General features: G+C 38.5%; 1 protein-coding gene and 1 pseudogene across 4 annotated transcripts; one reads left to right on the top strand and one right to left on the bottom strand.

The window, feature by feature from the left end:
• Positions 1–15: 15 nt before the first annotated feature.
• On the bottom strand, positions 16–2,487 carry LOC118752040 (dehydrodolichyl diphosphate synthase complex subunit DHDDS-like). Of its 4 annotated transcripts, none has more exons than XM_036486889.1 (4): positions 2,331–2,487; positions 1,126–1,200; positions 391–1,057; positions 16–333 (listed from the first exon to the last, which is right to left on the bottom strand). In XM_036486889.1, exons 3-4 carry the CDS (start codon positions 1,042–1,044, stop codon positions 85–87), a joined length of 903 nt encoding a protein of 300 aa, XP_036342782.1. In that variant the 5' UTR covers positions 1,045–1,057; positions 1,126–1,200; positions 2,331–2,487; the 3' UTR covers positions 16–84. The 4 variants fall into 4 exon arrangements, with proteins under 4 accessions (XP_036342782.1, XP_036342781.1, XP_036342783.1 ...); XM_036486888.1 differs by lacking the exon at positions 2,331–2,487 and adding an exon at positions 1,605–1,693; XM_036486890.1 differs by lacking the exon at positions 1,126–1,200.
• LOC118752037 lies at positions 1,668–9,682 on the top strand (annotated as a pseudogene).
• The last annotated feature ends 5,836 nt before the right edge of the window (positions 9,683–15,518 follow it).

Below are 15,518 nucleotides of genomic sequence, written 5' to 3'. Positions count from 1 at the left end.
AGTTAAGGACACGTATTTCAATGTAAGATTTTATATTTTAGTTGTACTTTGACCTTAGCTAAATACATAGACTCTCGATGTGGTTTAGTTACTTGTTGATAAACTATACAAAACATTTTTTCTAAAACTATCTAGTTTTTGCAAGTAGCTCAATACCCGTTCAGAGTAGTAATTACAATCCTTGGCCTGTACAGCATGTTGTAGCCGTTTATGCCGCGTAAAAGGCTCTAAGCGTAAGCTTGCGCGTTGATATGCGAATATGCCGCACAGGAAGTTCCAAAGAGTTATCTGTGGCCATAGAATGTTTGTAAAGTACAAAACTGCCGTGGAAATCTATTAGGAATAATCAAAATTTAGTTACGTATGTATTTAAAAGTTTAATCAACGTACCTGCCACATCAGAAAGTCACTAATACGTGTTTCGCCCGATGTTCGGAAAAGCAAGTCTGGAGGTGAGGAGTTTCTCGTATATAAACATTCTTCAATCAGACGTTCACTAATGTCTTCCGGTTTCAAATCTCCGCCATGTTTGAGAATTGTTTCCACCGCCTGAGTTATTTCATCGCGTGAAGTATATGAGAAAGCAATGTTTAGGAAAAGTTTATCATTGCGTTCTGTTAGAACCATTGCTTTGGAAATTAATATTTGCAAATCTTTCGGTAGTAATCCTATATTGCCAATTACTCGGATACATACTCCATGTTCATTCAAGTTTTGCTCCTCCAATAATATTTTCTGGAATTTTTCACGTGCCAAATCCAACAAACCATTCACCTCCTCCTCGGATCGTTTGTAATTTTCTATGCTGAAAGCAAATGTTGTCACCTCCTTTATACCCATATCCAAGCACCAACGCAGGCAATTAGCCAACTTTTCAAAACCATGCGAATGTCCGTCGATCTTGGGCAGACATTGCGATTTTGCATAGCGCCGATTGCCATCCATAACAAAAGCGACATGTCGTGGAATATTGCCACCGGCACGCACTATATTCATGGCCAGTGTCTCATACCACTTGTATTGGTAGTCTGATACCCAAGACATAGTTCCGGTATAACTATTGTGTGTAAAAATTGCAATTTAAATAAAATTCATATTCCACCAAGTCCCAACAAGAAAAGTTACTGATAAATCTTGTGACACCAGCTGAGGTACTGATGATGGATGACGAAGAAATGTCATCGTCCCGTTTATAATTTTCTAGAGTGGTGAGTTTATATACTATTTTTTAATCAGATATGTTACTTCGAGTATTAAGAAATAAATTTTTATATTTTTTCCAATAATAATACGTGTTTTTATATACATATTTTCTTATTATTTAAGAAATATGTTAAGATGCAATTTGATAAATAATTCTAATAACACAAACTTTTCTCCATTGAAACGTGAACGTAGTCATTTGTCGGTATTTTTGGAACATTTAGGAAATTAATTAACAGCTTAAAGTTACACAGATTTGTAAATTTATTCGTTGCAAAATAGCTATATTTTAATTTTAGAAAAAATAATTTCATGAGCATCTTTTTTTTAGAACTTTCATTCAGTATCCATCTCTTTCCCACTTATTGAAAAATCGCTGACAAGCATTCCAACAAACTCACCACTCGACCAGGGAAACGAACGAGGCACGAATCACCGTGAATAAATAGACGACAAGAATATGAGGCGACGAAGATTGTAGCAGCAGAAGAAGAAAATTTTCATTCGCTCGAAAGCAATTGATTGAGGAAATATTTTCAATTTAACTAAAAAATAAGTAGCCTTATAAAAGTGAATCAATGTCGAATTTAATTGAGTAAATGTTGGAAAATGGAAAGTAATAATCAATTGGTGGCGGAGAGAATTTTAACGCCTGGTAAGTTGTGTGAAAATTAAGTGGAAAAATGGCAGATCACAAAATGACCGACGGTGTTGAAGAACAGTGGAACAAGGAAGCGACGGTCATCCGTTATGGAAAAGTGAAATTAATTATATTGTTTCAAATTTATAATATCTTTAAAAATAATGTAAAGCAGTTCAAACTAAAATTCACTTATTTTATAATTGCAGAGTTATATTTTCTCATATCGAAGTTTCTGGCTTCGGGTCCGCTGCGGGAGACGGCTGAGGTGAGTGTTCCTGCTGCAGTTGTAAACAAATTCTACTCAAAATATTGCCAAAAATTTATAAACATAAGCTTAAACATAATTTATAATATTCTGCAGGTACTTGTGCGTGAATTGGAACAAAAAAGGGTATGTATAAATATATTCCTAATAATAAATTGGGTGCAAAAAGTTCATCAGATCAATCAGCATAATCAAATAGTAGTTTGTCAACGAACTTACGTATTTCAATGTTTTCTCACTACGCACATGTTGCAGCTGGAAGTGTCGTTGTTGTTTATTCCGTGAGATGCGTCCATCTTTTCCAATGTCTAAAACTATACTAAAGTCAGAAATTGTAAAATGCTGTCGAAGAAGTGTATATTGCCGCACCGGCGATTTGCGCTACTTTGACCTAGTGGGTTCCTTCAACCGTCTTGATTGTTGTGGATATCGAGCCATGTACAATGTTTCGGGGGAGAACTTCCACAGGAAGAGATATGTGGTGGAAAACGACTTCCTAGGAACTCAGCATTAGGGTGGTAGTTTCATAACTTCGAGTTTTACTTGAAGCTTACAAAGAAAATGATCATGAGCTCGCGCGGGAGTAGGAAATAATTGTACCATTGTAAATAGCGACGAATATTATTGTTTACGCATTTTGTTTTGACCTATTCTTTGGCATTTCTTATTTGCCACCTTGTTTGGGGTGCAATGAAAAGCGACATACAAAAAAAATCCGAAAAAGGAAGTTAGGGAAAGAAGAGATTAGACCTGTTTTAAATTGAATTTTTTGAGAAACTACGGGTTTGCATTCTATGTTTCAAAGTTTATAAATAAAGATAGCTAACTAAAAAATTATTTTTATTTAACTTCTTTGTTTTAGGTTTTGCCACGGCGCACTGATTGGCTGGGCTATGAACATGAGCAAACCTTCGCGGAATTGGTGAGTGTATTTTCTTGAATTTACATAAAAACTAAGCATTTCAAAGGGGCACAGTGGGCCTCGGATGAATTAAAAAAATAAATAAAATTAAATTAATTTCTCGAAGAAATACGTTAATTGTTGTTCTTTTGTGAATGTTTTTAAAATGTTTTTTTTTTATTACATTTTCAAACATTATTTTAAAACAAAAAAAGAGTTAAGTTTTGACTACCGTCTCGTCCCACTGTGCCACTGTGTAGTGCATGAAAACCACACTTGTTTTCCAGAAATTGACTTCCTCTGCTTAATATTACTAATCACATTTAAAATTTGTTGCATAGTGTTTGCTTAACACTGTAATCAAGTAATTTATTATAAATTTTTATAAGAATACCTTTGTTCTAACTCGCCGCACGAGGCGCCGCCATGTTGCTTTCCACGGCAGCGAGGGTTGATGCAAGTTATTGATTAACTAAAATGCAACCAGCCTTTTTCCTTAATTAGTGCAATTTAAATTTATTAAATTCGTTTTTTAAGACTATTATTTTGCACAATTAACAGCAATTAAAAAATTAAAAGCGTTAATTACCAGAAAAAATGCATGTTTTTTTTTTTACTAAACACACATTTCTAATGACGGAAAAATTTGTTTATTCTCATAAAATTTAAAAAATATTGTTTGTAATTTGAATAAAATTAGTTAATAATAATTTGCTATCGGAAAAAATACAATGTCGTACATACATATGTACATATGTGTATCGCATAATCAGCATTCGTTATTGGCGTACGATGTTGGCAGACATTTTGACTGCAGCTTATGCATTTGTGCTATGTTGTTGTCTTTCTTATTCACCTTGCGAAACTGTAGTAAGAGGAAAAGAGAGCATTGCGCACTTTTTCTCCACACTGGCTTTGAGCAAAAGGGGACAACAAACGTTTACTTGCCGTGGTGAATTTTTTGTTTCATGTCTTTTTTTGTTCACTCCCTTATGCCATTTTCGCGTGTATTTTTAAGCATATGACAGCTGTTTGTTTTACTTGGATTTCCGTATGCAATTTTTTAATCAAATTTTCTCCCACAAATGTACACTTTGTGACTAAAACTTTAAATGCCGTGTTATGCTATTTTAGGAACAAAAATATGCACATATTGGATCCAATCATCTATTAGAAATATGTTGTCGCATAGGACCAATACTAGACAAAGAGCTGCCACCGGCAGTATTGGGCATAGTCTCTTTACTTGGCACCGGTCGTCAGAGTTTGCTGCGCACCGAAGAAAGTATTTATCGGTCGCGTTCCTTGCTCGACTATTGTACACGTTTAAATGGCGTATCACTTCCAGATTCTTCAGTAACAAAACCAATTCACAATTTCCGTAAGTTAGCTGCAAAATTAAACGCATTTCAATGACTAATCCTTATCTCTTTTTTTTTACTGCAGAAAAAGTTTTAATTGGGCGCGAATATGGTGGCCCAGTTCGTCGGAAATTATTGGTACCCATTAGTCTTTATAGCAAAACCAAGCTACTGAAACGGACAGTGGGCCATTTATCGTCTGTTTATTGTGTGCTATTTGATCGTACTGGACGTTATATTATAACGGTAGGGTATCAAAGTTTTCCATATAGACAAATAAAAAAATGTGTATCAATATTATGTTAGGGAGCGGATGATCTACTCATAAAAATATGGTCAGCATTGGATGGCAGATTGTTGGCTACTCTTCGTGGCGCGTCAGCAGAAATTACGGATATTGCAATCAATCTTGACAACACGATGTTAGCTGCTGGCTCTTTAGATCGTATTCTGCGTGTTTGGGACATGCAGACCACCTCGCCCATAGCTGTGCTTTCCGGTCATACCGGCATGATAACATCAGTGAATTTCTGTCCCTCACCACGCAGTGATCTTAAGTACTTGGTGACTACCAGCACTGATGGATCAATTGCATTTTGGTCGTATTCGACGCCACGTGGCCAAAAAATCACGTTCGCACCCAAGCCAATACAATATCACGAAAAGTTGCGCCCGGGCCAGGCTCAAATGATGTGTACGACTTTTTCGCCGGGGGGGCATGTTTCTTGCCGCTGGTTCAGCTGACCATCATGTACGTGTTTACATTATGTCAGAAGATGGACCCAAACGTATACTCGAAGCTGAGGCATATACAGATGCAGTAGACTCAGTGCAATGGTCGCATAGAGGCTTACGTTTCATATCGGGCAGTAAAGATGGGACGGCACATATTTGGAATTTCGAATCACAACAATGGAAAAACATTAAGTTGTGTATGACAGAACGTCTACCAGGGTGAGTTATAAAGTGTATACTCGTGAGAGAAGAAAGATTTTTTTCAATTTTCACTTTAAAATAAACTTAAAATTTCTTGATTTAATTTTAATTACCAAATCTTTTGACTTATATAATAAAATTGCAGTTGTCCGCTGCTAGAAGAGGGTAAAAAATTGAAAGTTACTATGGTCGCTTGGGATTGCTCGGACAAATATGTTATTACGGCCGTCAATGATTTTACAGTAAGTATCCTTTTAGTGAGTTATTTAAAAATAACAACTTAAACCCTTTTATAAAACTTTTTAGATTAAGATTTGGCATTCAAAAACTGGTAAACTGCATCGCGTATTGCGTGGTCATAAGGATGAACTCTATGTACTCGAATCGAATCCGAAGGATGAACATGTGCTGCTCTCCGCTGGCCACGATGGACAAGTATTTCTGTGGGATATTGAAAACGGTGTTTCAGTGGCAGAGTTTGTAAACGATATCGACGGGCAAGGCCATGGTGGTGTTTTCGATGCCAAATGGTCGCCAGATGGCACAATGGTTGCCGCTACAGATTCACATGGTCATTTACTTATATATGGACTTGGCATCGGTCCGGATAAATACAAAATGGTAAACATTTAAATCTGTATGTTTTGCTTTTATATTTAACTATACTTTCCTATTTTTAAATACAGCTTCCCAATGAACTATTTTTCCACACGGACTATCGGCCCCTGATGCGCGATGCATCCCAATATGTTGTTGACGAACAAACACAAGTTATGCCACATCTGATGCCGCCACCGTTTCTCGTAAATTCAGAAGGCAATCCTTATCCCGTACAATATCAACGTTTTGTCCCAGGTCGTGAAAGTTGTACACGCGAACAACTGAGACAAATTTTAACAGTCGGTGATGATGGTACGGTTATTGTACCCAACATAAATGGCGCAGGTGGAAACTTTTCCCATATAGATCGGTTGATTGCCGTGTTGGCAAATCGTCAAGGTGCGGCACCAGCATCACCAGCAATTCCTGTTGGAAACAATGCAGCAGGTAATCATTCGCAACTGGATCGTCTTATAGAGGCACTTGCTAGCCGTCAAGGACAGGACCAGGCTCCCGATTCTAATAATCGTCCTTCAAGCAGCCGCTCAGCACCCGGAGGAGCGGCATCTTCCCGTTACAGCTTTGATGATATACCTGGCCGACAATTTGAACAAAATATTGCAAGCCGTCAGGGTACTAACCGTTCGCGAACAACTGATGAACAGCAGTTGGTGCCAATTACCGAACAGCCAGCACAACCACCGCAGATTAAATACTTTCGCCGTATTTATGTACGTCCCATGAAGTACCAACAATTACAAAATATCAAACAAGCTGTGTATGCGGCTGGTCAGTATGAGATGCAGGAGTATAAACGTGAGATGCGGCGGCGTCCTATTATGATTACCACAGGAAATGTGGCAAGCGCACAATCGAGCAATGGTCGTCAACGTAATACGCGTGCCAACAACGGCGCTGGTGCGGTACGAGCACGTCGTCGTCAGGGCCAAGGCAGTCAATCACAGCCAGCATATCGCACGCGTGCTGTACGCGATCAGGAAGAGCTAGATGCGCCACCGCCTCCCGAAGAAGACGAGGAGGATGAAGAGAGTAACTCATCGTCGGGCGATACCAGCTACTCCAATGTTGAAGAAAACTTGGAGGAGTCGTCAGATGATTCGGATACCGAAAGTTCTGATTATTCGGATTGGGTGGCTGATACGCCCGGCCCGAACTTGGAGCCACCGAAACGCTCCAAACGCAAACCGCTTTCAAGACGTCGCACATTTAGCGATGATAGCAGTGACGAGACTACAGAACAAGCCACCACATCTGCGGGTGCAGCAGCCAAAGCAACCAAGCGAAATAAACGCATCGTTATACCGCCACCAGCGCCCAATGGTGAGATACCAGAGGTATATCGGCCTGCCGAATGGCTGTCGGAGGTTATACCGCGTAAGGCACCTTACTATCCACAAATGGGTGACGAGGTAGTATATTTTCGTCAAGGACACCATCGATATTTGGAAGCTGTGCGCGTTAAAAAGGTATACAAATTAACACACAGCTCGGAGCCATGGAACTTTCGAACATTACGCGATCGTGAATTTGTTCGCGTGATCGGCATTAAGTATGAAATACGTCCGCCGCGTCTATGCTGCCTCAAGTTAGCAATGATTGACGATGACGGCAATATGACTGGCACGTCTTTTAAAATTAAGTACCATGATATGCCAGATGTGCTTGACTTTCTGGTCTTGCGTCAAACTTTCGACTTGGCAGTACAGCGTAACTGGAGTGTTGGCGATCGTTTTCGCTGCATGATTGGTGATGGCTGGTGGATGGGACAAATTGAATCACGTTATGCACTTTCTGCTGACTTTCCTGATTCGTATTTCATGTGTTTCCGTGTGCGCTGGGACAATGGCGAGTATGAATATATGAGCCCTTGGGATATGGAACCGATTGACGAAAATCGTCTACCCGACGAAGTGGGTGGAGCAGTACCTGTATTGCAAGAGGAGATACGAGCTACTTTGTATCAACCAAAATCAGAAGAGTGGCATCGGGGAGATCGTGACGGTTCCTGTAGACGCATTATAAACGGTTTAGAACAGGTGAGGAAAGGGTTTCAAGAAGTTCACACACATGTTTTTGTGTGTGAAATTCCTTCACGTTATAAGTGATGCGACTGTAAGACTTTTAAACGAAAGTGCAAATTTATGTGGAAATATCTATTTTTTTTTTTTGCAGGTCATGCGTCTCTCCATTGCCGAACACTTTTTGGCTCCAGTTGATTTGAATGTTTATCCCGACTACGCCTATCTAATTGAGTACCCAATCGATTTGACAACAATAAAGTCACGTTTTGAAAATCATTTTTATCGACGCATAACCTCAGCACAATTCGATGTACGTTACTTGGCAACCAACGCAGAGAAGTACAATCGTTCTCATACGAATATTGTAAAACATGCGCGAATTATAACAGATCTCTGTTTGCGCGTAATTAGGTGGGTGTCAAACCGAAAAGGAAGCGCGTAACAAAAATTCAAGCTATTTTATTTACCTCCTTACTTCTTTGTCTTGTTTTTGGTTATATAGGGAGCACAATGATATTGATGTTGCGGCTGTTTATCATCAATTGGTTGATGTTTATCATTCATCGGAAACAGAGAACGATAATGAATCGGATGTGGTGCCCTCGACGAGCACCGGGCCATCTACATCGGCTGCGGCGCGCCAAAAGATGTCAGCGACTCGAAGGTTTGTATAAAAAGTCGATAGCAGAAAAAAAAAAAAGGTTTAAAACTCTGACGCACATTTCACATACAGTGACTCGACAAGAGAACATGAGTTGATTTTTTTAACTAAAGTGCATTTTTTTGCATTTTTTCTATAAAAATATTTAGGGAGTTCACAAGGTGTTGTATACTGGCGTAAACATAAAGATCTATGAATTTTTAGTGTTGAAAAATAGTTGGTGGTGGTTTCAAGTCCTCTAACCATTTATTTAAACTTTTAAAGTTTACGACATACAGCAACACGAACTCTCTGATTGTCTAATCTTCAACCAAAACCATATAAATTAAATGTATAAGCCCTTCTAGAAGGCATGCAAGGAAGCACTTCTTTCAGCCCTTTTTAGGTACGCCTCTTAGAATGGCTTCACTTAAGAAGTCCTACCTAAATTATCTTCTAGGTCATTAGACTAAAATTCTGTGGGCTATAACTGCATACACAAAAATGTGCTAAAGATCCAGATTAAAAAGTTTGGAATTTTGAAGAAAATTTAACTTGAAAAACGTGTGAATATTGAGGAAAAAAAATTAACACGCGCTCACTTGTTTAATTCGCTGTACATATACATACCTACTGATATCGAATTCCTTGTCAATCTCAATCAAACAGATCAAGTCGCATTCGTTCAGATGGTGACTGGCGTACCGAATGTCGCCAACTATTGGACTTAATGTGGCAACGCAACGATTCTTTGCCCTTTCGTGAACCAGTCGATACACTGGAATTCCCCGACTATCTTGAAATTATTTCATCACCAATGGATTTGCGTACAGTTAAGGAGGATTTACTTGGTGGCAATTATGAAGACCCGCTGGATTTTGCAAAGGATGTACGTTTGATATTTCAAAATTCGCGCAACTATAACACCAATAAACGTTCACAAGTAAGTTCGAAAATTATCTACTTCTTGTACGCCGCTCAGCTATTAGAGCGTTGCTTTGCTTGAGTGTAGCTTTTGTGCAAATTTTATACTCTTTGAGTTGTTTTTTTGTGGTGGCTTTCTCCAATTCCTCACGGCTGTTTAGTTTTTTTTATACATACTACCAATTCTGTTAAGTAGTAGTGTTTTATAATTTTACCTACATATATTTGAGCAAGAAACCTTACATCTATTAAGCTCTAAGGGGTACAACATTTTATATTTTTTTAAATTCTTTTTTCCTTATTAACAGCACCCCTTTCTGCTTTTATTTTGATCGTCGTTCATTAACTCAGTTTTCTTTATAAATTTTTATAAGTTTATTATTAGATTATTATTATTATTTTTTTTTTTTTAATTTTTTCATGACGCAGGATCGTAGAGTAATATGAGATTAAAACCAAAAAAGCTCGCTACCCATTGGTTTTTGCAAAAAGTAGGCGATACGCCGAAAAAGAAAAAAATGGTATATCGCTCAAGCCGACGTTTTTTATGAATGTCGTAAAGTAGCGAAAGTGGTGAGAAAATCGTTGCTAACTGGCCACACAGATGTGGCAATGCAGCAATTTAAACTGAACAATAAAAAAAAACTTGAATTAATTATTTTTTATTATTTTCAACAAAGTTGCTAACAAATACCTGAATGAAAAAATTATATGCTCAACAAATTTTTTCATCTCTTTAAACCCTTATCTGGTTTTCGAGTCGTAAACCACGCAAACGACAGAATAAAAAAAATATGTATAGTATGCCGCTTTATAGCAAATTCAATTTTAGTACAATAAAATGCAAGTTTCAAGTGGCTATAAAATACCGTTGCTTCTGCTCAAAAAATGTCCACAACCGAAACGTATGCGTTAACTGTATAAAAATAAGCTTATTTAAGACTGGAGGAAAGTAAAAAAGAAACTTTTTTCAGTGTAGATTAGGAATGTTAATCCCGGGATTAAGGCCTTTTTAAGGTCTCAAAAATCCCGGGATTCTTGGCAAATAATCCCGGGATTTTTGGGATTTGTAATTTACACTGACGGCAATAATAGAAACTCCTTTTCTTGACCAGTATTGGCTATATTGCTTTTTTCTTTATTTAATAATTAATATTATTTTATAAATGTCTAGCCCATTATACACATATAACATATAACACCGCGCGATAGTAAATTTTAAACACAAATACCAATATATTCGCGAAACCAGGGGCCAAATATAGTAAAATTGCGTTTTTAGTTTTTCACTCTGACGTCAGTAATTCAAAAATGATGTATAAAAATTCAGAGCAATGAGCTTAGGGAAGAAGCATGGGTATCAAACTAAAGAACAAATCCCGTAGAATTCAAACAGATTCATTTTTGGTGCAGAAGGACTGGTAAGTATTTAAAATGTCCTTTCAAAATTTTAGTTTTTAACCGACTTCCAAAAAAGGAGGAGGTTATGAGTTCGTCGGAATATTTTTTTTTTTTTTTTTTATGTATGTTACCGCATAACTTTGCACCACGTCAACCGATTTCAATAAGGAAAGGTAGTGTCTCAGAGGTGGTTCCATACTAATTTGGTTTAGATCCGATCATTGGATCATGAAATATATAGATATATATATATTTTTTTTAAGTCGGTTTTTTTTTTTGCTAAAAATTACTTGTTCTTAATTCTAAAGAAGGTTCCTCTTGCATTTGGTACCCATATTTTTATTCTAAATGTATTGCATGGAATATTTTAAATAATTTTTGTAATTAATCCTATTTTTGAAGTTACAAACTCCTTTAAAATAAACCCTGACGTCAAAGAGAAAAAATAAAAACGCCACTTTAAATAAAAAGTAGGTTTCAAACCCATTTATTTATTATTTATTTTATGGTAGGAGAGCTTCTCAAACAATATAAAGCAATTTTTTTAGATTTAAGCTGTTGAAAAATACTGAATAACTATATCCCAGGATTGTGATAACGACATCCCGAAAATCCCGGCATCGGAAAAAGCTGAAAAATTAACATCCCTAGTGTAGATACACATACTAATTACCTGACCTTTATACCGCAACCACATTTAGAGCGAATGTATTAGAGGACGCAAATATAGGCACGCGTTGCTGTTGTAACAGGAGTCATATTCCCCAAATAATTTTTGGGGAGTGTTGCTGAAGTTACAGTCCTTGGCCAGATATAAATCTGGGTCGTTCCGGTTACGTAGACCCGACTGTCGTGGGCACGCGTACTTTTCTCTGCCGTGTAAGCATAATCATTTGACTGGGGTATGGACACACGTTGGTTTGACAGAATTTTCAGCAAAAATCCAAATTTCCAGCGGTAAGTAGCTGGCAAGTGCAAGTAGTTTTCAAAAACCTGCCCAACTCAAGAATTTCTGAAAGTGATCGCAGGCGCAGTTACGCCTGGCATGTAAAGTGACTTTCGAAGCTAATTTTAATAAAGAAAATTTCACTAATGGCAAAATTAATAAGCTGAAAAATTTACTAAAAGCCCCAAAATGCGCATAAAACAGACACAAAATTTATAATACATTAATAGCCGTGTTTTTTACACGCATATGTATATATCTACGCCTAACGTGTAAAAAAAACAATCATCGACAATTTCCATTTCAAAACAAATAATTCTGTTTTTCTTCGACAATTATTCATAAGCGCACATAAAGTTTGTTGCTTACGTATACGTTTAACAAAAAACACGGCTAAGCTAAATGGCCCTACACACGCATTGATTTATCGGCCAACCAGTTGACCAATCAACGAAATTCCCTACAAACGCACGAACCAGTTGGCCGATTTCATTTGAGTAAGAGCGTTTGAACTGTGACCAACACAACATCACCGGTAAACTTTTAAACTATACTAGGAATGCTTCTCATTTTTATGTATTTGTTATTGCTATCGCCCTCGTTTTCACAAATTATACGCATTTTCACTAGCGAAACGAACCGAAAAACACATGTTAATGTTAATGCGCATTTAAAAAAAAATCGAAATCGTGTTTTAGGTTGCCAACTTGTCTACAAACAGAGCAACAAGTTTACCAATCTGCCTCAAAAATCAAAAAATTTTGCCAAGGTTTGCCAACTTGTCTACACACGGCTTATTTACCACCAACTTCTAGCGGTTGGCCGATAAATCGATCCGTGTGTAGGGCTTTTTATATTTAAATTAGGGATGTAGGGAACAAGCTGATTAATCAAAGTGATTAATTTCCCGATTAATTACATTTTAGAAAATCAGAATCTAATTAAATTTAATAACCGGAAAATTGATAAATCTGCAAGAAATTCTTCACATCGCAGCATTATTTCCATTGCTTTACCGATTTTGCTCCGAAATTTCATAAAAGAATCGAAGTGTGCACAGTTTACTTCATTTTAGAAAATTCGGCCAAAAACCGGGTGAGATTTTTACGAATTCTTTAAAATTTCTATACTAATTCAGAATGCTCGGAAAAAATGGTTTGCAGGTATAGTTGGGTGGTTTGACATTCAGGCCTATCGCCAAATCCATGTGAATAAATCGTTCCCATAATTTAAAATGCAAAACAAAAACAAATTAAACCAGAAAAGTTGGTAAATTGAACATTAGATGTGTACTCGTATAGAGCGGACAAAATTATCCAGCAGCAAACAATTCTGAGAATTTAGCAGCATTCGCTCTCAAAGAGACAAAATATCCACAGAAGTACGAGAACCCAAAATTTACAAAAACATGCAACCTTCGAAACAGCTGATCACACTTCCACATTTGACACTGGTGGTTCATTTGGCAATTTATTTTTTGCTTAGTACATTTTCCCCCGATTTGGCATTTTAAACAATTGAATAGCAGCAGGCAGGTTGTCAGCTCCAGGAGCTTTGTTGCTTTCCAAGCGCGCTATTGCTATTCGTACCTCGTCATAGTTAGATGGGGGAACATCGACTTCGTCATCATCGACTGGAGGCTCGGGTTCGTCTTCTCCACAGCTTTCAGTACTGCTACCATTTAGGTGTGTTTTAGGCATCAGTCACTAGGTCGCCATTGTTGTTCTTTCAAGAGTTCGCTCTGGTCTTAAAACCTTCCGTAAGTCGCCTAACTCTCTGGTAAAATTTTCGGGCATTCTTCCTGTCGGCCAGCATTTCAAGCTCTTCGCACTGACGTATTTCGGCCACTCTCCTTATTGCGGCAAATAGGTCTCGCTTCCCTCTTCAGATCCCTACAGCGGTCCCACATAGCGCGCGTTGGCCCTTTAGGCGGCATCTTTTATCTCTGCAGCTTCCTGAGACTCCTCATCGTACCAGTTGTTCTTTCGGGCTCGCTGAAATTCGACTACTTCTTCGGCGGCGGTACTTAATAAGCGGGAAATATGGGTCCACTGCTCGCGTATGTCGGTTTGTTGAAGAGTGCTCTCTGAGAGCAGGTGTGAGAGTCGAGTAGCGAAAGCGCTGGCTGTTTGTTGTGATTGCAGCTTTCCTTGCGGGTGCGTATCTTGGCTACAACAAGATAGTGGTCCGAGTCGATGTTTGGCCCTCGAAGTGTACATACGTCTAAAACGCTGCAAGCATGCCTTCCGTCTATCACAACATGATCGATTTGGTTTCTCGTTTTTCGGTCTGGAGACAGCCATGTAGCTTGGTGGATGTTCTTATGCTGGAACCTAGTACTACCAATTACCATGTTTCGGGCCCCGGCGATGTCGATCAGCCTCAGTCCGTTATCGGACGCTTCGTCGTGGAGGCTGAATTTTCCGACAGTGGCGCCAAAGACCCCTTCCTTGCCCACCTTGTCATTAAAATCGCCGAACGCGATTTTGACATCGTGTCGGGGGCAGCGCTCATATGTTCGTTCAAAGCGCTCATAGAAGAGTTCCTCGGACGCCTCGTCCTTCTATTCCGACGGGGCATGGGCGCAGATGAGCGATATGTTGAAGAATCTAGCTTTTGTGCGGATTATGGCCAGTACTCGGCAACGGAGTCTATCTTCTACCACGAATCCAACACCGAATTTGCGTTCCTTTGCGTGGCATTTGTAGTAGACGTCGCAAGGCTTCACACTTTTCCTTGCCCCGTCCATCGCATTTTTTGGATGGCTGTGATGTCAGCCTTTGCCTTCCCGAGGACATCACCCAGCCGGACCTTCCCCATTAAGGGTCCGGATATTCCATTTGCATACCCTCAAATCATAGTCCTTTATAGTTTGCCGTGGTCGTCATCAAACAAATGGGGTCTCATCCGAGGCTTGTTGGAATTTTTCATTGGGCGGGGTTTTAGCGTGGCGGGACCCAAACCTAGCGCACGCGAAGTTTTACGCCTTCTCACTTTAACTCGCTCCCAAGCGGTTGTTTGGTTTCTATCCAGAGGATAAGTGGATATAAATATCCGAACGTTGTGAGCTGCGATTTGAACCGTATGCACAAGAATCGCTTCTGGCCACTCCCAAGCGAATGTGGCATTCAAAAGTTTTCCACTTCTGCGCATGGAACCATCCTCCAAGATTTGCGTCCTGCCTCAGAAAAATTTTACACGAAAATTTCTTTTCTGGATAAAACCTGTAAAACTGTTAAAAAGAAAAATTGCTCTCAGAGAAGGAAAGAAAAACCGAAAAGTACGGGAACGCTTTTCAAGTAAAAATTGATAAAACTGTCAAATACACCGTGGACGCCATTTTTTGTTTACATAGCAGTTTTTTTTATCATTTAGCGATCTTCTAAATTTTGCTCAAATACCCCAGCAAATTAACAAAAGTACTTACAAAACTTGATATTTATTCGCTAGGATATCTATACTAATTATATAAAGAGAAGTCCCTTTTTTTTTGTAACAGGTAATCTCGCGAACGGCTGGTCCGATTTCCATGAAATTTTGTATACAAATAGCTTTCGGTAACCACCATGTTTTACCAGGGACCGGTCTATTCGAAAAAATCTTATTATAGTCCGATTTGCTTAAAATTTAGTACTTAAGTAGCTTTTTAGCATATA

This window comes from Rhagoletis pomonella, unplaced genomic scaffold, assembly GCF_013731165.1.
Source record: "Rhagoletis pomonella isolate Grant_MI unplaced genomic scaffold, Rhpom_1.0 Rhpom_scaffold_01182, whole genome shotgun sequence".
Lineage (NCBI taxonomy): Eukaryota > Metazoa > Arthropoda > Insecta > Diptera > Tephritidae > Rhagoletis > Rhagoletis pomonella.
The sequence above is the reverse complement of the archived record's forward strand: the minus strand, read 5'-3'. Positions and strand labels throughout refer to the sequence as shown.

Bases quoted from the DNA above. Each gene is read 5' to 3' on its own strand.
- LOC118752040 (XM_036486889.1), bottom strand. From the start codon at position 1,044: ATGTCTTGGGTATCAGACTACCAATACAAGTGGTATGAGACACTGGCC. The intron at 334-390 runs GTACGTTGATTA...TATTCCTAATAG, and splicing joins GTGACTTTCTGATGTGGCAG to ATTTCCACGGCAGTTTTGTA.